Below are 24,432 nucleotides of genomic sequence, written 5' to 3' on the forward strand. Positions count from 1 at the left end.
ATCCTCTGCATACTTCCTGTTTTTATTTCTAAAAGCATAGCAGCTATTCTAGTATATCTTTTGCAGTTAGTTGCCCATAAGTGTGTCTTGGCTGAAAGAGCCTCCCTGTAACTGGTTGTTCAAAATGCTAGGAGAGGTGCTATCATACTGGCTAGATGACAGTGACTCTAACACAACTTCCACAACCCCAATCCTATGCAGCAAAATCTGAATGCCAGTGTTACATAAGGAAAACTCTGCTACCAAATCTCAGTTGTGTCTTTCTGGAACAAAAACTTTTATGGAATGTCGTACTCCCATCCCCACATCTTGTGGAATCCTTCCCCAAAGCCACAAGGCCTTCACCAAGGCCACAGAGGCTGAGCCATATCCAGAGTCATTTCTCGAACTGACTGAGCCCCTTTGGAACCATGGCCAAAGCTGTGCTGAACATCACCAGCAAGCTTCCTGACCCATATTAGGCAAAAATGCTCACTCTGGTACTCACCTTATAACACCCTAATCAATCACCCAACCTTCTGCAGGAATTTTCTTTATCTTGAGGCTATAAAAATTGGCTCCTAACCCACTAAAAGAATCAACTCTCGCTAGCCTGTCAGGAGGTCAGCCCTCTGTGCTTGCAGCGTCCACATTCTCTCTACCCTTTATTCTTAATAAACCTACTCCTTTCTGTGATACTACGTGTCTGGAGATTCTTTTGCCATCAACATATTAACTGCCATGACATAATACATTGTTTTCGTATATTTTCTTTAATGACCCATTTACTCTAATAGTTCTTCAGTCAGCTGAAATGGAATGTCAGTTTTTTCAGTTGTTTTTTTTTTTTAACCATTTCTCTAAGTTATCTACCCTCCCTTCTATACAATAACACACACATACTTTCTCACATCCCACATTCACTTTTGCAGTAGTTTATGTATTTGCTGAAATAGATCCTAACCTTTGTTATCCACTTTGTATGAGGTCTATTGCATTATTCTCAGAAGCATCTGAGCATCCTAAGAGCCTCAGGATGTTGAATGTTACAAGCTATTTTTGAAATAATTAGACCATGTACACTGGAAATTCAGAAATTCATCTCTTCTTGCTTTACTTTTAAGTGGCTGCAACCTCATTATTTTAAAGTAAATGGCTATCAAATTGCACTACTTTACCATGTATGATCTGCCCCTAATCTTTGGTAAGAAGAACAGCAAGATACAGATACAGTAAATTGTAGTATGTTGACCCATGCTGGCCAATTAAATATTCTGGACTTTTCTCCATTCCATTAATTGTGCTTTTAATTTAGTATCAGGTAAACAATGAAGCAGTTTAAGCCATTAATCTGCACTTACTTGATTATACCTGTTGACAATGATTTTTACGTTTATTCAGACTCCCACTAGCATATTACTGTGTGTGCATGTGCATTCAGTCATGTCCAACTCTTTGAAACCCCATGGACTTTAGTCCACCAGACTCCTGTGTCCATAGAATTTTCCAGGCAAGAATACCAGAATGGGTCGCCATTTTCTACTCCAGGGGATCTTCTTGTCCCAGTGATTGAACCCAGGTCTCCTGCATTACAGGCAGATTCTTTACCAACTGAGTCACCAGGGAATCCCATGCTGCTGCTGCTGCTGCTAAGTCATTTCAGCCATATCCAACTCTGTGCGACCCCATAGATGGGAGCCCACCAGGCTCCCCCATCCCTGGGATTCTCAAGGCAAGAACACTGGAGTGGGTTGCCATTTCCTTCTCCAATGTGTGAAATCCATAGGTTGGTTCAAAAGAAATGGCAGCTTTGCACTGTTGAACTTTGGTCTTTGATATTGGAATATATTCTTAAATAAATATGGTTATGTTATACATCATTTTAATGTGCATTCCTTTCTTTATGTTTTTCTGCTATGGATTTATTACTTGCTATTTATTTTATATTTATGTTAGACTTTAAAAATTATGCTATACAAAAAGCAAATTCATGAGATCTTTTTATTCGAGTTCAAATAGGATGTAAAGCAGCAGAGACAACTCACAATATCAACAATGCATTTGGCCCAGGAACTGGTAGCAAATGTACAGTGCAGTGGTGATTCAAGAAGTTTTGCAAAGGAGACGAGAGCCTTGAAGATGAGTATAGTGGCTGGCCATTGGAAGTTGACAACGACCAACTGAGAGCAAGCATTGAAGCTGATACTCTTACAGCTACAGGAGAAGTTGCCAAAGAACTCAATGTCGACCATTCTATGGTCACTTGGCATTTGAAGCAAATTGGAAAGGTGACAATGCTCTGTAAGTCAGTGCCTCGTAAGCGGGCTGCAAATCAAAAAAAAAAAAATCATTATTTTGAAGAGTCGTTTTCTCTTACTCTATGCAACAATAACAAAATGTTAACGATTGAGAACTGTCTCAATCAGATTGTGATGTGTGACAAAAACCGGATTTTATATGACAGCCAGCAATGATCTGCTCAGTGGTTGGATGAGGAAGAAGCTCTAAAGCACTTCCCAAAGCTAAACTTGCACCAAAAAAAAAAAAGTCATGGTCACTGTTTGGTGGTCTGCTGCTGGTCTGATCCACTACAGATTTCTGAGTCCTGGCAAAACCATTATATCTGGGAAGTATGTTCAGCAAATCAATGAAATGCACAGAAAACTGCAACTCCTGTAGCCAGCACTGGTCAACAGAAAGGACCCAATTCTTCTCAATGACAATGCCTAAGCACATGTCGCACAACCAGCATTTCAAAAGTTGAATGCATTGGGCTATGAAATTTCACTTCATCTGCCATATTCACCTGACCTCTCACCAACTGACTACCACTTCTTCAAGCATCTGGACAATATTTTGCAGGGAAAATGCTTCCACAACCAGCAGTAGGCAGAAAATCCTTTCCAAGAGTTGTCAAATCCTGAAGTATGAATTTTGTGCTACAGGAATAAACAAACTTATTTCTTGTTGGCAAAAACGTGTTGATTGTAATGGCTCCTATTCTGACTAATAAAGATGTCTTTGAACCTAGTTATAATGATTCAAAATTCACAGTTCAAAACTGCAATTACTTTTGTCCCAATGTAATAACTCAGTAGCATTATGTCACATTCATATATATTAGTCTATGTTACCCACTCACAGTCACTTTACAAATGCATCATACATTAATTGCTATATTTACTACCTCTATTTGCTTAGTAATCTAACAGGATCGATATAAGCATTTGCTTGTCAGGCATGGGGAACATGTACCCTGTATCCAGTTGGTATATTCCACATCTTTATTGCATCATTTATTCTTTCCATTCTTTTCTTATATCATCAAGTTTAAAATTATTTCTCCTTTACATTTAAGAAATACCAATATTAGATTGATAAAGAAAATTTTCTTATTATGAAAGACTGGAAACAGACACACAATCATCACCATATTTATGTTTAGTTATCTGAATTGGGACTTCTTTTACAAGAGCATATAGTGAAATGATCTAGAGAATCTAAACCTTTCTGTCCTACATTCTCTGTAGTCCCAAAGAAAATATTGAGCTTGTGTATCAGGTTAAATGTAGCTGGGTCTAAAAATGATGTCTAAAAATGACATCATTTGGCTTTGGAAAAAAGATTTTACTGCCCAAGGCTATAAACATAAAAAGTTCCCAAAAAAGTTTCTGGGAGAAATGTTAGTCATTTGTCCTGTGGATGCTTAAGACCCAAGCAGCAAGGTGAACCTCCTGAAAGTGAAACTTCTCAAGCCAAGGACCATTGTTTGACTTTCTGTTGGTCTTCAGTAGTAGTGCTGACTGACGGATCAGTTGCTGATCACTGGTGGGAGATCAGGACCAGATTTAACTCCTCACACATATGGTTGCATACTCCGTAGGTGCTTCTTGCACATTTGTTGCCTGTCTTGGGTTCATTCCAATGACCGAATGCTTCAGGGAAGCATAAACAATGCCCTGTTTGTTTTCTTCCAGGCTTAGGTTAAAATAAACCCCAGACTCTCTCCGGACCCTAAACCAGGGGTCGTTATCATAAATTCCAGTTTCCAAATGCAATGTTTGGGAACTTTCCATGATGTTGACTTCAGTTGGCTCACTCTTAAAGAATTGGGGGACATCAACCTAAAAGAGAGAGAGAGAAAAAAAGATGTCTCTAATTACAACTTAAGGATGTGATAGTGCATATCCACTAGGAAACTATGAGTGTAGGATAAATTGAGTGTTTATACATGGAGAGAAATAATCTATTCTTTATTGCAGGTGTTGACATCACTCCTTAAAGCAGATTCTCATTTATTAAAGGGTGAAAGGCTTAAAGACCACTATGTTCTTCTGAAAGAGTTATTTTGTGCTTAAAAAAAAATTACTTATTTTTAATTGGAGGATAATTGCTTTACAATACTGTGAAGTTTTCTGCCATACATCAACATGAGTCAGCTATAAGGAAACATATGTCCCAATCCTCTTGAACCTCCCTCCCATCTCCCACCCTATCCCAACCTTCTAGGTTGTCACATAGAACTGGGTTTCAGCTCCCTTTTATTTACAGTAATTTTTGAGTTCACAGAACCCTTTTTGGCCCCCCTTTGAAATGGAAACCACACATCAAATTAATAAGAAAAGCATAAAATATCCCTTCAGAACATTAGGAGATGTGTAATATAATGTATAGCACTAACACAGTTTAGGATAAAACAATTAAAGATAAAGCAGAACAGTTACTCTCTAAGGGACAAAAAGAATAAATACTATGAAGAATAAATATTAACCAAGACATATTATTATGATTTGAAACCTGGGACTGGAAGTTGCTGTCAGTTTGATGTGGGTGGACAAAGCTCAGAAAAAGTTGTGAAAATATTCCAGTTGTTATTTCCACTACAAGGATATTCTTACACTTCCAAATTGAGCCAAATATCTTAAAGTTTTCAAGAAAGATGTGAACTTATGTAAACTAAAAGTACTGAAACCTGATTTTTTAAAAAACTTTTTTCAGTTATTTGTTAGCTATTTCTACCTATACAAGGGACCTAGCTGGTAAAAAATGAAGATACCATGTTAATGCTAAGACTTGTTATTTCAATTTTCTAAATCCCAGTGTTACCAGTCAATTTATGTTCTTGAGGTTTGGCCTAATTTCTTTGAGGTATCAGGCCCATTACCTGATATGCCTAACCTGATAACCTATATGCCTTACCTGCTCTTTTGTCATCCACTTTGTGATGTATACAGAGTTCTATACTGGTGGCTCAGTGGTAAAGAAACTGCCTGCAATGCAGGGGAGCCTGGTTTGATCCCTGGAGAAGGGAATGGCAGCCCACTCCAGTATTCTTGCCTGGAGAATTCCATGGACAGAAGAGCTTGGCTGGCTATAGTCCATGGGATCTCAAAGAGTCAGTTTTGACCAAGTAACTAACACACACCCACACACACACACCATGCAAACATGTCTAACTCGGTTCTGACAAATGAAGTGTTAAATGCTGAGTATACTGCCTCCCTCCGATGGCTTAGCTGCCTAGGAAATAACTCCGAGGCTGAATGATTGAAAGAAGCAAGATTCATTTAAGCTTCTTTGTCTCTTGACTCAGATGGAAAGTGTCTCAAAGAAGCCTTACTGAAGTTTCTGGAGGAGCTCTGGAGAAGAAGACTGTCATGTGACCTAATAACTGAAAGTTTGTTGCTGAACCATGAAAGACACCAGGATTTTTGGCCTCTGGAGGAGAAGAATTCAGTCCAGGGCCAGAGATGAGGATTGATGGCTCAGAGCTTTTGTGTAATAAAGTTTTATTAAAGTATAAAAGAGATAGAGAGAGCTTCTGACATAGACATCAGAAGGGGGCAGAAAGAATACCCGCCTGCTAGTCTGTAGCTGTATGTTATACAGTTAACTATCAGTCTGTTAGTGAGAGAAAGGAATGTCTCAAAACTCAGAGAATGGCACTAGGCTCCTCAACCACAAGATGCATTTTGAGATAATCTTGGCACCAGGGGAGTCATCCTGGGCCATATTATGATTGATTTGAATCTTGAAGAAAAGCAGATTACCATACAAATAGTTTTGTTTACCTGGATTAAGAGAACATGTATGAGTATAACATACTGGTTTGTCAAGTCAGTTCTGAGCTTTTAGGAGAACTGACTTGAAGACAGAGTCTGGGGTAGATGCATAGCATATAACATAGCTTAAGACAAATATTTCCATGAGAAAAATATATTGGTTAGCTCAAAATTTGAGAAAAGTTAAGTTCAGGTGGAACCAGGTGTCATTATGGCAATACAGTATTTTAAGAAAAACCTCTTTTTAAATTTGTATAGAGAAGGAGGAAAAGTATATCACTAGTTTGTTTCCTTCTGCCACTTAAGAGAGAGATTAAAAAATGTCTGATGCTTGCAGCCTATTTCCTCCATTTGGAGACCCATGGCCTTCCTGCCTGTTCAGTTCAGTCGCTCAGTCATGTCTGACTCTTTGCGACTGCATGAATCGCAGCACGCCAGGCCTCCGTGTCCATCACCATCTCCCGAAGTTCACTCAAACTCACATCCATCGAGTTGGTGATGCCATCCAGCCAACTCATCCTCTGTCATCCCCTTCTCCTCCTGCCCCCAATCCCTCCCAACATCAGAGTCTTTTCCAATGAGTCAACTCTTCACATGAGGTGGCCAAAGTACTGGAGTTTCAGCTTTAGCATCAGTCCTTCCAAAGAACACTCAGGACTGATCTCCTTTAGTGGTTGGATCTCCTTTGGACTGGTTGGATCTTTTTGCAGTCCAACAGACTCTCAAGAGTCTTCTCCAACACCTGCCTGTCCAGTTCAGTTCAGTTCAGTCGCTCAGTCGTGTCTGACTCTTTGCGACCCCATGAATCGCAGCACTCCAGGCCTCTCTGTCCATCACCAACTCCCGGAGTTCTTACCCTCTCATAACTAGCCATAAATCTTTAACATATCAACAAGGTCTCTGTTGTATTTTTCAATCTATGTAGTTTGTCAACTCAATTACCTGCCTCCCATCCCAAAAGATGGCTAGTTTCCATGGAAAACTTTGTTAGAGTAATTAGGTAAAAGAAAACATGGTGGCTGAACCTATTCTCTGGCACCTGATCAAAGTGGGTGGGTGCCAGAAGGCTGGTGCACCATGGTGTGGTGGGTAGAGATGGCAAAACTGAAGCAGCTGTCTTATTCTATATTTGTATAGCACTCCACATTCTGTAAAGCACTTCAGAAAATATGTAATTCATTTATTTTTACTAAACAAGTACTTTCATATCCTCTAAGGACATCCTGGAATAGGATTAAAATTTTGACTTTTAAAGGTATGTTTTTTTTTTTTTAATTTTTAGTTTTTTATTTTTTAAATTTTAAAATCTTTAATTCTTACATGCATTCCCAAACATGAACCCCCCTCCCACCTCCCTCCCCAGAACATCTTTCTGGGTCATCCCCATGCACCAGCCCCAAGCATGCTGCATCCTGCGTCAGACATAGACTGGCGATTCAATTCACATGATAGTATACATGTTAGAATGTCATTCTCCCAAATCATCCCACCCTCTCCCTCTCCCTCTGAGTCCAAAAGTCCATTATACACATCTGTGTCTCTTTCCCTGTCTTGCATACAGGGTCATCATTGCCATCTTCCTAAATTCCATATATATGTGTTAGTATACTGTATTGGTGTTTTTCTTTCTGGCTTACTTCACTCTGTATAATCGGCTCCAGTTTCATCCATCTCATCAGAACTGATTCAAATGAATTCTTTTTAACGGCTGAGTAATACTCCATTGTGTATATGTACCACAGCTTTCTTATCCATTCATCTGCTGATGGACATCTAGGTTGTTTCCATGTCCTGGCTATTATAAACAGTGCTGCGATGAACATTGGGGTACATGTGTCTCTTTCAATTCTGGTTTCCTCGGTGTGTATGCCCAGAAGTGGGATTGCTGGGTCATAAGGTAGTTCTATTTGCAATTTTTTAAGGAATCTCCACACTGTTCTCCATAGTGGCTGTACTAGTTTGCATTCCCACCAACAGTGTAGGAGGGTTCCCTTTTCTCCACACCCTCTCCAGCATTTATTGCTTGCAGATTTTTGGATCGCAGCCATTCTGACTGGTGTGAAGTGGTACCTCATTGTGGTTTTGATTTGCATTTCTCTAATAATGAGTGATGTTGATTATCCTTTCTCTACTTTGGATTTCTATTCCACTGGTTCACATATAATTCCCTCTTAACAAAATTTGAGTCTCAAAGATCTAATACAGTATCTCTTTGATTATTTTCTGAAATGTTTGATAACTCAAATGGGGCAAAACTCTGAATTCCTACGAAATACATGAAGATCATAAAACAAAATTCCCTGATAATTGTACACATAGAAAAACCCCCTCTTGAGTTCAACTGAAAATCATAAATAATTCATCCAGTTTACACAGAAAGAAATGTAACTATATTCTGGCCAACCTGGGCTTTACATGCCCAGTAAATTATTTAGATTTTTGTTTTTACCTTGCCAAAGCATGATTGATATTAGTACCCTGACCAGGGATAAAACCCAAGGCCCCTGCAATGGAAGTTCGGAATCTTAACCACTGGACTGGTTAAGGAACCAGGGAAGCCCCTAGATCATTGTTTTAAATGCTGTCATAGCTTTTAGGGCTCATTGTAACAGAGTGTAGTTTGTTGTTGTTCACTGTGGAAAGAAAGGAAATCACATTTAAGAAAATTTCCCTATGTGAAGAAACAATACATTAGCACCCAACACAAGAATACTAAAAATTTCATACAAGTTTCTTAATCTGAATTTATTTACTTTTATTTAATGTTAAGCTACCTGGTGGGGAATGCTGAGTACCATTTAATATTATATATATTATATATATATTGGTTATATCTGCCTCTGGCATTTCTGGAAATTTTAAGACATTGAATATACCTTTATTAATACTCCTAATGGAAATACCCACACCCACACAAATTCTTTTTGTGGTACCTTGTTTATGACTATCTGTTTTTAATCAGAGCTATATAAAATATTTTTCCAGAAATATGTTGCTTCATTTTGCATTCTATTTTGAGCTCCAGTCTTTACAGAACATTGAAGCCAAAGGAAAGGTCTAAACTGATATTCCAAGAACTTGTGGGGAAACTGCTCTGCTTCTGAAGAACCTTTTGCTTTGTCTACGAAGTCTCCTCCTTAATGAACACACACACATTATGAGTGATTTTGCATAGTAGCTAGACCTGTTGTCATGCTTCTTTATCTGCTGGTATGACTCATTAAGAAATCATACTTGATTTTATGAGGTTATTTGTGATTCATTCTTTTACTCCCACCTGCAGGAGATAGTGAAGAGCAGGGAAGCCTGGCCTGCTGTAGATCATGGGGCTACAGAGAGACGGACACGACTTAGTAACTGAACAACAACCCTTCTGAAAACACTTAAGGTACTTTTGTGAGAATAAATCAATAGACTGAAGTCACATAACAGGTTGAGAACAGAGTCAATGTTGTATAGTTCAGACTCTGACTTTTCTGCTTAGGTTCTACACTGCCTTCTATGCCTAATAAGACTCACTTATGAGATTTGCTAATCTCAAGGAAGAGCTTCCCAGGTGGCTCAGTGGTAAAGAATTTGCCTGCCAATGCAGGAGACACAGGTTCAATCCCTTGGTCTGGAAGATCCCTTGGAGAAGGAAATAACAACCCACTGCAGTATTCTTGCCTAGGAAATCCTATGGAGAAAGGAGCCTGGTGGGCTATAGTCCATGGGGTTGCAAAGGAGTTGGACATGACTTAGCAACTAAATAACAATCTGGAAGAATCTTTGCTACCAACTAAAGTAAATGTAAAATAAACACATTTTAAAAGTAAGTAAATGCATATAGCATTTAGAATAGTGCTTGGCACATGGTGTTACACAGACTCAATTAAATTTTTTAAAATATATAAATATTAGCATGGTATAACACAGGTTGTGTTATATACCATTAAACATACCAGGTTAGTATCCCTTCCTGTTGAATTAGAAAGCTTCTTTTGTCTCCCTGCAATTCAAAAAGAAAAATAAAATAAAAAACCAAAAGAGGTAAAGAACAGCACAAAATAAAATTCTTCCTCAATTCCTTGTAAGTTAGGGTCATTTAAGAATACGGATTCTAGAATCAGATTGCTAGGTTGAAATTCAGTCCCCATGTAAACTCACCCAAGTGTACACCTTCTACAGCATTATTATTAGTTTGGGCTTCTTTATTTGCTATGTCCATCATGACACACAAACCTCTGTTTGTGAGAATTCGTGCTGTCCATTTTGTTCTTTTGTTCTTTACTTCCCATTCCAGAAGACCCTATGGCATAGCCAAGAGGAGGGCACAGGACCTAGCCCAGCACCTTAAAAACCTGGGAATCTTTTTCCTGGGGACATTCTGTATGTAATGCCACACTCCCAGCTGTCCTGTCACCTAGACAGCTGGGATCTCCTCTGGCCTAGTTCACTTTGAATGTGGTAAATCAAAAGGTTTATCCTTGCTTTTTTTCCTGAAGCTCCAGCTACCTCAAGAAAGGTGGTGGAAACTGGAGGTGGGTGGTGGGGGGGGACATTGAAAGAGCCTTGGTGTTGCAGAAGTGGAGTTGGAGTCACAGAGGAGTCTCTCAGCATCCTGAGAAGGTTCCAGGCTCCAGAAGTCCTCACCACAAAACACCAAGAGCACTTTTGCTGAGACAAAGCTTTCTCTTGTGGCAGCAATAAGGATTGCTCTGTCCAGCTTAGTTTCTATAGCTACACTGTGGCTGCTGCTGTGGAAAAAGGAATTAGACAAGATGACTGAGGGGGAAAAAGGAAAGAGAGAGAGGAGTGACCTGGTTTCGACCCCAGCTAGACCAGAATTAGTCATACCCCCTCTCTTACGTGTTTAAGTGTTTGCTAATGACCTTAAGTGAATTCTTACAGAAATAGAAAGTAATTGTTTTCAAAATATCACCTCTCTGATCATAGTCAACCACGTTTTTCAAATGCATTATTGTTGGGTAGGGATTCAGTTCAAGCATCTGTTTATGATAGCGACAGTCAGCACAGACATAAGAATTTCCTTTGGGGACATTGGGTTTTCATTTAGACTGGGGTATGGATGACTGGCATAATGTGATATGACTGTGGAAAACAGGACCAAACAAACTAATTCAATGCACATATGTTGATCTATGAAATTATTTCAACCTCCTTTTCAACACCCTGAATGTTAGAAGAATTCCTCCTATGATGGACCCAAGTAGAATGAATAAGTCCCAGCAATATTACCTCCTCACCACAAGCCTTTGTTGTGGTGAGCATGCCTCTTTAAGACTAGAGGAGATCTGAATTTATCCATTTGGCTTTCCAGTGGAAAGATGAGTTATTCCCCATGACATCACTGTCCATGGTTTATAGTAGAATATTGTGGGAAAAACCACCTGAAACTAACTAAAAATCTATCAGCCACTGTAAATGAACCTCAAATGTGTGGCACAGAGCAGCAGAGAAGACGGAACTCACCTCGGTGCCTTCTAAGGCAGCAGAATAGGTAGAAACAGGTAATAAGCAGAGGTAAAGCCCCCAAAGGAAGCAAACTATAAAGGATCCATTGTCGGTCTACCATCTCTTCCTTGGAGAGCGGTCTTGAGGCATTCTTTGTATCTGAAATGTTCGTTAATACTCAAGATGGTTAGAAAATATGAGACAAATGAAGTAACACCCTCTGAACTGTCAGAACTTGAATGGAATTCTAGCTGATGCCTCTATTTCTCTTTTAAGAGGTTTCTCCCAAGAACCCCAGGACTTAGTCCTCTCTCCAACCTCTTGCTTTAATGCTGAGTGTATGTGAGTGGCTATAATTTATCTAGGGCTAATCGCCTGTAAAACACTATCCATAACAGCTCTCAGAAAGTATTTCACCATGCCCTTTCATTTACAATGTCTTGTTCAATTTTCAAAATGATCACTTAAGAAAAGTAAACAGAAAACAACAAACAGAGGAGAAGAAAAGTAAGGAGTATATATATATTTTTAATCCAGTCACTTGTTCTGAGAAGAGTAATTGTCCCAAGACTTGCCAGAAATCCAACAGCTAGTAAATGGCAGTTACTGGGACTCAAGCCAACATGTTTTTGAAACAAAATTGAAGTTCCTTTAATGCTTTGAGTTGTCTCATTAACCCTGATATTTCCAAATACTTTTATTAACTTCAAATATCTTTGGTATCTCCAGATATGCTTCTATGGGCATACAACTGGTTCCCATTATTATTGATCAATGTTAATGTGTGTTATGGAGAAGGAAATGGCAACCCACTCCAGTACTCTTGCCTGGAGAATCCCATGGGCAGAGGAGCCTGGTGGGCTACAATCCATGGGGTTGCAAAGAGTTGGACACAACTGAGCGACTAACACACACAGACACACACAATGTGCATTAAGGCCCTGTTTTTCCATGATAGGTTGTAACTTACTAGTGGGTCGTGCGACAACTTAACAGATAACAAATGAAGCCAAAAAATGAAAGATAACAAAATAGAAAATATCAGAATTCATCATAAATCTTTTAACTTTGTACTTGTGCTCAATTTTGTTTGTTCAGAAAGGCTTTATTTTTAGATATATTAACCTAGTTATACATTCCTCCCTCATATGCTTGGTTTTGGGGTAGATGTGGTCAGGAGCTACTGGATCTGGGCATGAAGTAGTTTGGTAATTGAGTGGTAACAAATACTGTATTGTTCATGTGGCAGCTGCTATTTAGTTTGGGCGAGCAGCCAGCTTATTACAAACAGGGACAAATTTAGCTGTCTGGGGGAGGGGAATGGATAAGAGCACAGGACTATTTCCCACAACAGATAACTTAGTACAAACAAATCCACTCAATGAAGAAGATGGAAACTGTATTACTTTCCAACCACATAACAATCTATTTCCTTGATTTTATTTGGCAAGTTTGATACTTACTTATAAGAGGATGCTCTGAATTATTTTGAGTCCGTTCTGAAACAGAAAAACAAGATAAAGAAATGAAATTGGTTGTGAAAACAACGAATGTTCTACTCAGTTTTGTCCAAAATCAGAGCTAGTCTCTGGCAAGACATCTGTATTTACATACTAACAGAGAATTCAATAATTCAGCTGAAAGGCAGTTTGGAAAATGTGTAGGTCATCACTTCAACTTCATGGACAAAAGTCCCTGGGTTTATTTTGAGTCTTAAAGAAAGACTATAAAACACTGCTACACTTAAAACGGAAAACCAAAATGTGTATAGTACATGGAACTCTGCTCAATGTTATGTGGCAGCCTGGATGGGAGGGGAGTTTGAGGGAGAGTGGATACATGTATATGTATAGCTGAGTCCCTTTGCTTTTCACCTGAAGCTATCACAGTACTGTTAATCGGCTATACCCCAATACAAAATAAAACTTTTTTTTTTTTAAGAGAGACTGTATAAATACAACCGAACCTTTCTCTGTCTGCTTTGACTCCCTCTTTCCACTTCCGTAAGTATAAGGAACCAATTCAGCCTATAGGACTTCTTTTAGCACTTGGAATAACAAGATATACATTCAGCAGGTGCTCCAGGGGAGTATAGAATGAATGCTACGAGGAAAGAAGGCTTTTGATGATGTGGTGGGAACTAATTCTGAAGAAAAGATAGTGCTTCTCACCTTCTGCCCACTCCTGCACCCCCACTCTCCTGCTAAAATCATCACCATCTGCCTTTGTGAAGCTCCTAATCAGGGAGTGATTGACCAAAGGCAGATTGGAGAGAACAGAGTTGCAGGCCAGTGTATGTTTCAGAGACTGTTCTGTTGACTTTCCTCCCGAGACTTTGCAAACTGCTTTTCTTCCTTCTGGGAGATCATCGCTTTCCTGGATAACAATTGGATCAGCATCCAAACCTGGACTCTATCACAATCCTGCTTTCACAAGGGCTAATCGACCCAGGGATTGAACTGAGTCTCCTGTGTTTTAGGCAGACTCTACCGTCTGAGCCACCAGGCAACCCACTGATTTTTAACTTGAACATAGAAAGCAAAGCAGAGTCAGGCACAAAAACAGGAGAAGTTCCAATACTCCATAAGAAAGATACTTCAAGGGAAAAAATGAAAGATTTTATATCATAGCTCCAAAATTTATTTACCAAAAACATGGTCCTGAAATATAATTTCAGAGTATATTTTTCTCCTTACATCATGCTCAGTTCATTGAGTACTCCCTGATACAGAAAGAAAATAATTTTTCTTTGACACTCTTCTTGCTATGTTTGTTTTAATCACTTCACAAAAGGAAAATCCACACCCAATTCAAAGACAATTTCTAAATGAGTCATTTGACTATTGTAAAGGAAGCAAGGATGATCCAAAGAAATATGACATAGTTCCTGCTTGCCAGTGTATCATAACCCCTCATGGGATAAAAGACATTTCCCTACATATCTGTGGTACAAGGAAATCTGTGATAAATGAGAGGCAAAGACCTTAAATAACACAAAAATTACTAGGAAAGAGAAGTCACTTTCTCTAGGATAAACATAGACAACTTCATATAGAATTAGAAAATGAGTTGGGCTTGACAGGAGGGGTAGAATTTTGATAGGTGGAGGCAGATTGGTGTCAGCCCAATACTGTAAGCACTGAGAACGCTCTGCAGGGGACTCAACTAAAGAATGGCATTATGAAAGAAGCCTAAGTATGTCAGGAAGATTTTTGGCTGAAATGAACCAAAAGAGGGGATAATTAAAAGACAAGTAGTTCATACAACTAATTGGAATCTTTAGAAGGAAGATAGTGAAGGTCTGAGCTGATCATGAAGCTCCAGGAGGGAACCAATTACAGATTGGAAGGCTGTTGACAGACAAGAGTAGAAAGTCAAAGCAAAGTCTTGGAGAATTTCTACTGGGCTCAGGAGCACGAATCATCAATGTGATAAAAAGGGAATGATAAGAAGGTGAGAGAGTAGGAAATTAGAATAGAAATCTTGAGAAGGAACTCAAAATGCCCTTCATGTCTCCTGCACTGCTCTTAGATGTCCCCTCTCACTACTTCACCCTTCACACGCTTCTCCAGTCATCCCCTCGGGACATAAAGTTTAGGAGGGAATGCTGCCTCCCTTCTTTCTGAAGTTAGGCCTCAAGGGAGACAGAATGTAGATCTTAATTTCAGCTCTGACTTAATCTCTATCCTTCTCAAACTATTCCCAAAAATTGAAGAGGAAGAAAAGCTTCTGGACTTATTTTACCAGGCTAGTAATATCCTGATAGAAAATTACAAAAACTACAAGAAAAGAGTATTTTAGGGCAATATTCCTGATGGACATACATGTAAAATCATGGTGAATGATCCTGGTGCAAAGAAAACAAAGATATCATAAAAAAAGAGAAAACTACAGGCAAACATTAATGATAAACATAGATGGAAAAATCCTCACAAAAATAATAGCAAACAGAAACCAATAATACACTAAAAGGATCATATACCATGACCAAGTGGGATTTATCCCGTGGATACAAGGATGGTTCAATATCTGCAAATCAGTCACTATGATATACCAGATTAACAAATTGAAGAATAAAAACCACATGCTCATTTCAATAGGTACAGGAAAAGCTTTTATAAAATTCAGTGTTCACTCATGATAAAAACTGTCTGCGAAGTGGGTACAGAGGAAATACACCTCAACATAATAAAGGCTATATATGACAAGCCCACAGCTAACATTGTAATCAATTTGAGGAAAGCTAAAAACATTTCCTCTAAGATCAGACACAAGACAAGGATGCCGATTCTCACCAATTTTATCCAATGCACTACTGGAAGTCCTAACCATAGCAATCAGACAGGAACAGAAATAAAAGGAATTCAGATTGGAAAGGAAGAAGTAAAACTGTCACTGTCTGTGTTCATAATACAAATTTGTTGAATTCATTTATTGGATCTAGTATAATGGTTTGTGCAGATTTTTAAGGATTTTCTAATATTTAAAATCCTGTCATCTGTGAAAAGAGATAGTTTCACTTCTTCCTTTCCAAGTTATTAATACATGTCTTTTATTTTTCTTACCTACTTGCTCTGGCTAGAACCTTCAGTTCAATACTGAATAGAAATGGCAAAAGTAGACATCTTTGTCTTGTTCCTGTTCTTGAGGGGAAAGCTTTCAATTTTTTATCATTGAGTATGATATTGGGCTCCTTTGTCCTTGAGATTCTCCAGGCAAGAGTATTGGAGTGGGTTGCCATTTCCTTCTCCAGGGGAACCTCCCGACCCAAGAATTGAACCCAGGTCTCCCATATTGCAGGCAGATGCTTTACCAACTGAGTTATGTGGGAAGCCCAATGATATTAGCTGTGGAATTTTCATAGACCAACTATTTTTTACTGTCTTCTGCTTTTCTCTATTTGTGTTTCATGTTTTATTCAACATAGTTTGGCCCAACATGACCTGTCCTTCCTCTGTTGTTGAGCCTATTGAGGGCCTCTGAGGAGGGACTGGGCAGCAGCAAAACCCATGACTATTCTCAAAACTCATCAAGGAGTCAGATTGTTTGTGTGCTGATTGCCCTCTGTGCAAGCTGTGAACTATTAATAAGGGTGTAATTGTCTGAGCAACACAAACATAAGGTCAAGGATTTATTATTAAAAAGTCAAGAACTGATAAATATAAGAAAAAATTTAAAGGGCAAAAAGTAAAAAGCTGTCTACTATTAAATTTGATATTCACCGCAATTTTTCTCATGATTCTGTGATACAATTTTAGACTTATCAAATAAATGTTATGTCCCCTAGAGGCAAGACCAAAAATTTTATTATATATTTTTCTCTACTCTTCACTGTCTCATTCCAAAATACACAGTCACGTATGTGACCACACATCACAATTTATGATTTAACATGAGTTCAATGTCTAACATAACCACTTGAGAATCTGAGCCCTCTTTTTCTTAAAACATGACCAAAAAAAAAAAAATTAGATAGTCTTGATATCTAGAACTCACCTGTCACATTAATGGTAACTGAGTGGCTTTCAATGAATCCAGATGAAGAGTTCACAAAACAGCGGTATGACCCACTGTCACTAGCAAGCACTTGATTAAAATGCAAAATAAAAACTGAAATAAGCTTCCTTTCTTCCCAACCCATAGACCCCTGAAGTCTGTCACCAAGATGTAAACAACTGTTTCCTTCAAGCTTGCACCAGGTCACAGCAGGTCTATTAGCACAATATTTCATAGGGCATTCCAGTTCAAATGGGTCCCCTGATGATACAACATACATGGAATATTTCTTAATGTAAAGTTTTATATCACATGACTTGTCTCCTGGAAGAAAAAAGCAAAATTAAAATCAATTCTGTTTTGGAAGGACTAAATATTTGCCACCTCAACAGTTTCTGTGAAAGATTTATTACGCATGATTTTATAATTTTCTCAGATAACATTTTACAGTATATTAACCCTTACTAGCAGAGTGTCTGCTGTGACACATAGTAGATACATAATAAATATTTGTTAAAAAATTAAACAATTTTCTCAATTGTTCAATGATTTCATCAATTTCTAAAATGTTAACAGTTTATTATTATAAAATTATATTTTATTCTAATTAGGTTTATTTTATTATCATGTAGCTACTCCAATGTGAGAGTCACTCAGTAATGGAAATCTCCATGGAATTCTCTAGGCCAGAATACTGGAGTGGGTACCCTTTTCCTTCTCCAGGGGATCTTCCCAACCCAGGGATTGAACCCAGGTCTCCTGCTTTGCAGGCAGATTCTTTACCAGCTGAGCCACAAGGGAAGCTATTCCAATAGTAGCAAATAATAATAACTTCTTGTTACTTATATTCCAGAGGCTGTTTAAAACATACTACATATTTTAGTTATTTAATCCTCACAACAAAATAATATATTGTATTATTATGAATCTTGTTTTCTGCATAAGGAAACTGAGGTAATAAAGACCTTACCTAAAGTTATATTCTAATAATTAAAATAATCAAGATTTAAACTCATACTAGAGTCCATTACTCTATAATTCATTATCCACTACTCTGCTGTTGTTTCTTGAGTAGTAATTAGTAATTTTCTATTACTAGCTCAGGTATAGTTCAATAACTGGGGGAGAAGAAATTTTTGTAGACAAATATTTCCCTATGATAGTTGGCATTACATTTTTTAAAACTTGTGTTTCAATGGCTTTAATGACACATACCTTGAAAATTTTCCATTCCTTTATCTTGTATTGCATGTACAAGATAAATGCAATACAAGATAAATTTCTGAAGAGAGGATGTTTTGAAATAATTGAATTTTTTATGTTTTCCTAAGTGGGAGGAAGAGCAGTTATCCACCTCTTCTGGAATTTCTGCCTACTGACCTGACATAGAAGAAATATATTTTCTTTTGTTTTGGTGGGAAGAGAAAATTTTCCTGGAAACAGATTTTTCTATTATCTTCTTTGAGCCTTCTGTTAGTAATAGTCAATTGCACATAAAATCTGAAGCTAAGAAAAAATGTTTTAATTCTCTATGTTATTGAATAAGTTCTGTTACCCTTAACTTATCAGGAAAGGTTATACCTGGTTACCTCACCATCTGAAATATAATTTATAGCCAAGATATGTGAAAAAGAAATTCTCTCCAAGCAAACAAAATAAATATTACAAGATTCAAAATTTATCTCATTTTTATTCACAATTCTTACAATTCCATTATTATTTCCTATTTAACCCAGAGCATAATTATGTTATATAATACAGATTAATAACTTATTTATAATGATAGCATTGAATCAACAATAAAATTTTATGTTTAATATTAATACCATCCAATTTTAGAAACAAAGAAGTGTTCAGTCTGTTTTACAAAGAATTTCATCAGAAATGGTTACTTCAAAAAATGTTTTGGCTTCCAAAGGGGCAAATTCAATTGTTTAGAATGTACATTTATGTGGAAGTATCCATCTATTATGGAGAAGGCAATGGCACCCCACCCCAGTACTCCTGCCTGGAAAAATCCCATGGATGGAGGAGCCTGGAAGGCTGCAATCCATGGGGTCGCTGAGGGTTGGACACGACTGAGCAACTTCACTTTCACTTTTCACTTTCATGCACTGGAGAAGGAAATGGCAACCCATTCCAGTGTTCTTGCCTGGAGAATCCCAGGGACGGGGAGCCTGGTGGGCTGCCATCTATGGGGTCACACAGACTCGGACACGACTGAAGTGACTTAGCAGCAGCAGCAGCAGCAGCAGCAGCAGCAGCAGCAGCAGCAGCAGCAGCAGCAGCAGCAGCATCCATCTATTAATTGCTGGAGAATATCATGTTTTTTGACTGTGTGGATCACAACAAACTGGAAAATCCTCAAAAAGATGGGAATACCAGACCACCTTGCCTGTCTCAGACATGCAGATGATACTACCTTAATGCAGAAAGTGAAGAGGAACTAAAAAGCCTCTTGATAAGGGTGAAAAAGGAGAGGGGAAAAGTTGGCTTAAAACTCATCATTAAAAAACCTAAGATCATGGCATCTGGTCCCACCACTTTGTAGCAAGTAGATGGGGAAAAAGCAGAAGTAGTGACAGATTTTATTTTCTTGGGCTCCAAAATCACTGCTGATGGCAACTTCAGCCATGAAATTAAGACACTTGCTCCTAGGAAGGAAAGCTATGACAAGCCTAGACAGCATATTAAAAAGTAGAGATATCACTGTGCCAACAAAAGTTCATATAGTCAAAGCTATGATTTTTCCAGTAGTCATGTATGGATGTGAGAGTTGGATCATAAAGAAGGCTGAGCACTGAAGAATTGATGCTTTCAAATTGTGCTGGAGAAGGCCCTTGGACTGCAAGGAGATCAAACCCATCAATCCTAACCCTGAATATTCATTGAAAGGACTGATGCAGAAGCTGAAGCTCCAATACTTTGGCCATCTGATCTGAAGAGCTGACTCACTGGAAAAGATCCTGGGGCTGGGAAAGATTGAAGGCAAAAGGAAAAGAGGCCAGCAGAGGATGAGATGGTTAGATAGCATCACAGACTCAATGGACATGAATTTGAGCAAACTCTGGGAGGCAGTGAAGGACAGGGAAGCCTGGCATGCTGCAGTTCATGGAGTGGCAAAGAGTCGAAAACGACTTAGCTACTGAACAACAACATGGTGCTTTTAAAGACTTATGCATAAAAGGAGCACGAGAAATTGCACCAGTTCATGACAACTACTTAATCTTTTTGTCAGTTACCGCATGAGTGCATATAAATCATGAAATATTCTACTATGGGCCTAACACTGTATGGTGGTGAAACAAAATAACTAAAAGAGGCCAAGGTGCCTAGGCGCTATGTAGCAATTCATATCTTTTATCTTATTTTTTTTCCAGTAAAGTCTTAAGAGTGTTTTCTCTCTGAGTTCTTTTCCTACATCCTTATAGTTCTTTTTTGGCTCTGTCTGTCCCCATTTTGTACACTTCCTCAGCCTGTGGCTCAGCTGGTAAAGAATATGCCTGCAGTGCAGGAGACCTGGTTTCGATCCTGGGTTGGGAGGAAGATTCCCTGGAAAAGAGAAGAGCTACCCACTCCAGTATTCTGGCCCTTGAGAACTCCATGAACTGTATGGTCCATGGGGTTGCAAAGAGTCGGACATGACTAAGTGACTTTTGCTTCAGACACATATTCCACCCATCCTCTTTAATTTCCTTCAGTGACTGCAAATTATTAGATTTACAGACTTTAATAGATTCATAGTATCATAGGTTACAGTTATATAAGTATAACTGAGATTATAATCAAAACTCTTTTTTAAAGATAAAGAAGGTTGAGGACTAGTCAGGCGTTGAGCTGGGGGGCAAATAATGGTCCTGCATTCCATGTATCGCTTTACCTAGCATAATGTTCCACTTTATTTCCATATTCTGGACAGCATAAATATTCTCATTTTTAGCTATTTCCTATCACTTAATAAATCTCTCACTGTACATCTCAAAAATACTGTTCAAAGTTAATTGTAAACTGTTTGGATTTTCAAGAATCAGATTGAGACAAGTGGCCTGCACAGAACATTTAGAAAACCTTGAATATTTAGATATTTACAATTGCTCTGAGACCATAGACAGTTCAGTTCAGTTCAGTCACTCAGTCGTGTCCAACTTTTTGTGATCCCATAAATCACAGCACACCAGGATTCCCTGTTCATCACCAACTCCTGGAGTTCACTCAGATTCACGTCCATCGAGTCAGTGATGCCATCCAGCCATCTCATCCTCTGTCATCCCCTTCTCCTCCTGCCCCCAATCCCTCCCAGCATCAGAGTCTTTTCCAATGAGTCAACTCTTCGCATGACGTGGCCAAAGTACTGGAGTTTCAGCTTTAGCATCATTCCTTCCAAAGAACACCCAGGGCTGATCTTCTTCAGAATGGACTGGTTGGATCTCCTTGCAGTCCAAGGGACTCTCAAGAGTCTTCTCCAACACCACAGTTCAAAAGCATCAATTCTTCGGCGCTCAGCCTTCTTCACAGTCCAACTCTCACATCCATATATGACTACTGGAAAAACCATAGCCTTGACTAGACAGACTTTAGTCGGCAAAGTAATGTCTCTGCTTTTGAATATGCTATCTAGGTTGGTCATAACTTTTCTTCCAAGGAGTAAGCATCTTTTAATTTCATGGCTGCAGTCACCATCTGCAGTGATTTTGGAGCCCCCCCAAATAAAGTCTGACACTGTTTCCACTGTTTCCCCATCTATTTCCCATGAAGTGATGGGACCGGATGCCATGATGTTTGTTTTCTGAATGTTGAGCTTTAAGCCAACTTTTTCACTCTCCTCTTTCACTTTCATCAAGAGGCTTTTTAGTTCCTCTTCACTTTCTGCCATAAGGGTGGTGTCATCTGCATATCTGAGGTTATTGATATTTCTACTGGCAATCTTGATTCCAACTTGTGTTTCTTCCAGTCCAGCATTTCTCATGATGTACTCTGCATAGAAGTTAAATAAGCAGGGTGACAATATACAGCCTTGACGTACTCCTTTTCCTCTTTGGAACCAGTCTGTTGTTCCATGTCCAGTTCTAACTGCTGCTTCCTGACCTGCATACAAATTTCTCAAGAGGCAGGTCAGGTGGTCTGGTATTCCCATCTCTCTCAGAATTTTCCACAGGTTATTGTGATCCACACAGTCAAAGGCTTTGGCATAGTCAATAAAGCAGAAATGGATGTTTTTCTGGAACTCTCTTGCTTTTTCCATGATCCAGTGGATGTTGGCAATTTGATCTCTGGTTCCTCTGCCTTTTCTAAAACCAGCTTGAACATCAGGAAGTTCACAGTTCACGTATTGCTGAAGCCTGGCTTGGAGAATTTTGAGCATTACTTTACTAGCATGTGAGATGAGTGCAATTGTGTGGTAGTTTGAGCATTCTTTGGCATTGCCTTTCTTTGGGATTGGGATGAAAACTGACCTTTTCCAGTCCTGTGGCCACTGCTGAGTTTTCCAAATTTGCTGGCATATTGAGTGCAGCCCTTTCACAGCATCATCTTTCAGGATTTGAAATAGGTCCACTGGAATTCCATCACCTCCACTAGCTTTGTTCGTAGTGATGCTTTCTAAGGCCCACTTGACTTCACATTCCAAGATGTCTGGCTCTAGATGAGTGATCACACCATCTTGATTATCCGGGTCATGAAGATCTTTTTTGTACAGTTCTTCTGTGTATTCTTGCCACCTCTTCTTAATATCTTCTGCTTCTGTTAGGTCCATACCATTTGTGTCCTTTATCGAGCCCATCTTTGCATGAAATGTTCCCTTGGTATCTCCAATTTTCTTGAAGAGATCTCTAGTCTTTTCCATTCTCTTGTTTTCCTCTATTTCTTTGCATTGATCGCTGAAGAAGGCTTTCTTATCTCTTCTTGCTATTCTTTGGAACTCTGTATTCAGATGCTTATATCTTTCCTTATCTCCTTTGCTTTTCGTTTCTCTTCTTTTCACAGCTATTTGTAAGGCCTCCCCAGACAGCCATTTTGCTTTTTTGCATTTCTTTTCCAAGGGGATGGTCTTGATCCCTGTCTCCTGTACAATGTCACGAACCTCATTCCACAGTTCATCAGGCACTCTATCTATCAGATCTAGGCCCTTAAATCTATTTCTTACTTCCACTGTATAATCATAAGGGATTTGATTTAGGTCATACCTGAATGGTCTAGCGGTTTTCCCTACTTTCTTCAATTTAAGTCTGAATTTGGCAATAAGGAGTTCATGATCTGAGCCACAGTCAGCTCCTGGTCTTGTTTCTGTTGACTGTATAGAGCATCTCCATTCCTGGCTGCAAAGAATATAATCAATCTGATTTTGGTCACTTAAATACTCTTGGTTTCCAAAAATTCAGAAAAAATTAAGCAAATTCAAAGTCAGGTTATGAGGTTATTGAAAAATTGAGGAAGAAGGGTAAAATCATTCACCAAAAGAAAGTGTTTAAAAACATTATGCCTGGAAGTGGTTGGAACTGCAACAAAAATAGGGAAGAGGTCAAAAGCAGAAAGGTCAAGTGAAACCCATCTTTTAAGAAGTCCATTCCCCTCCCTGAAGTTAATAAACTACTTCAGCCTTCTAATTTCTGTTTTCATTTTCTTGGATAAGTCGATCATAGTCTATGAAGCCTGCAACTCTGTGCCAGCATCGTGAAAAACAAAATAGTTATAGGTAAAGAGCTTTTTAACCTCAAAGAATGTATCATTTAATTGGTGAGGTAAGATTAGCCATTAATGACACTTTTCTGGAATAAATTTACTACCTACCACTCTTCAAGTTTAACTAAACTGAAAGGAAGGCTCAGAGGGACCTTGTATGCTAGTTATTAGGGGGTATAGAAATAAATAAGACAAGGTACCTCCCTTGAAGGGGTTTGCCTTCTAATGGGAGTTAGGCTTGACAGATGGGAGAATGAAATAACACTATAAAAGGGTGCAGACTTTGCTTGGGTGTGCAGAGGATTAATTTCAACGGTGACTATAGGGGTAAAGCTGAATGGAAAGTTTATATTTGAGATGAACCTTAGTGAGTGAGTAGCTTTTTTATAATCAGAGCAGTGAACAGGACAGGGGAAGTATTTTAAGTCTGAGGAAGTTGAAGGGAAAAAGGTACACTATCCAGGTATCTCATGGCAGATTCAGGGAACTGATACACTCTTGGATCATGGTTTTCTGAAAAGACTGATATGTAGATCACTAGTCGTTTCAGAGTAAATGGAATAAGCACTGGGGTATGGGGAGAGAAGTTTAAATGTTTTTTATCTATCATGAGAAAACATAGAGCCTGATTCTTTTGGAATATTTATAAAGTTCATATAAATAGCTAAAAATGAGACTATTCAATTAAACCTGGTTGTTCAAATGCTAACAGACTGTGTGATATTGATAGCCACCCAGCCTCACTGGCCCTCAATTCTTTAAA

The 24,432-nt window shown here is 38.7% G+C and overlaps 1 protein-coding gene across 2 annotated transcripts in view; it reads right to left on the reverse strand.

Annotated features, from left to right (window-relative positions):
- Window positions 1-1,966: 1,966 nt before the first annotated feature.
- Window positions 1,967-24,432, reverse strand: part of BTLA (B and T lymphocyte associated) — a 50,074-nt gene continuing 27,608 nt past the window's right edge. The window contains exons 3-8 of one of the 2 annotated variants that reach the window (XM_069553246.1): window positions 23,174-23,305; window positions 16,992-17,315; window positions 12,959-12,994; window positions 11,514-11,654; window positions 9,983-10,029; window positions 1,967-4,103 (exon numbers count right to left, since the gene is read on the reverse strand). In XM_069553246.1, coding sequence (XP_069409347.1) covers window positions 3,828-4,103; window positions 9,983-10,029; window positions 11,514-11,654; window positions 12,959-12,994; window positions 16,992-17,271 — 780 coding nt within the window. In that variant the 5' untranslated portion in view covers window positions 17,272-17,315; window positions 23,174-23,305 and the 3' untranslated portion in view covers window positions 1,967-3,827. The remainder of the gene's footprint in view (window positions 4,104-9,982; window positions 10,030-11,513; window positions 11,655-12,958; window positions 12,995-16,991; window positions 17,316-23,173; window positions 23,306-24,432) is intronic. The other variant, XM_069553240.1, reaches the window with a different exon arrangement.

Source organism: Ovis canadensis, chromosome 1 (assembly GCF_042477335.2).
Source record: "Ovis canadensis isolate MfBH-ARS-UI-01 breed Bighorn chromosome 1, ARS-UI_OviCan_v2, whole genome shotgun sequence".
NCBI lineage: Eukaryota > Metazoa > Chordata > Mammalia > Artiodactyla > Bovidae > Ovis > Ovis canadensis.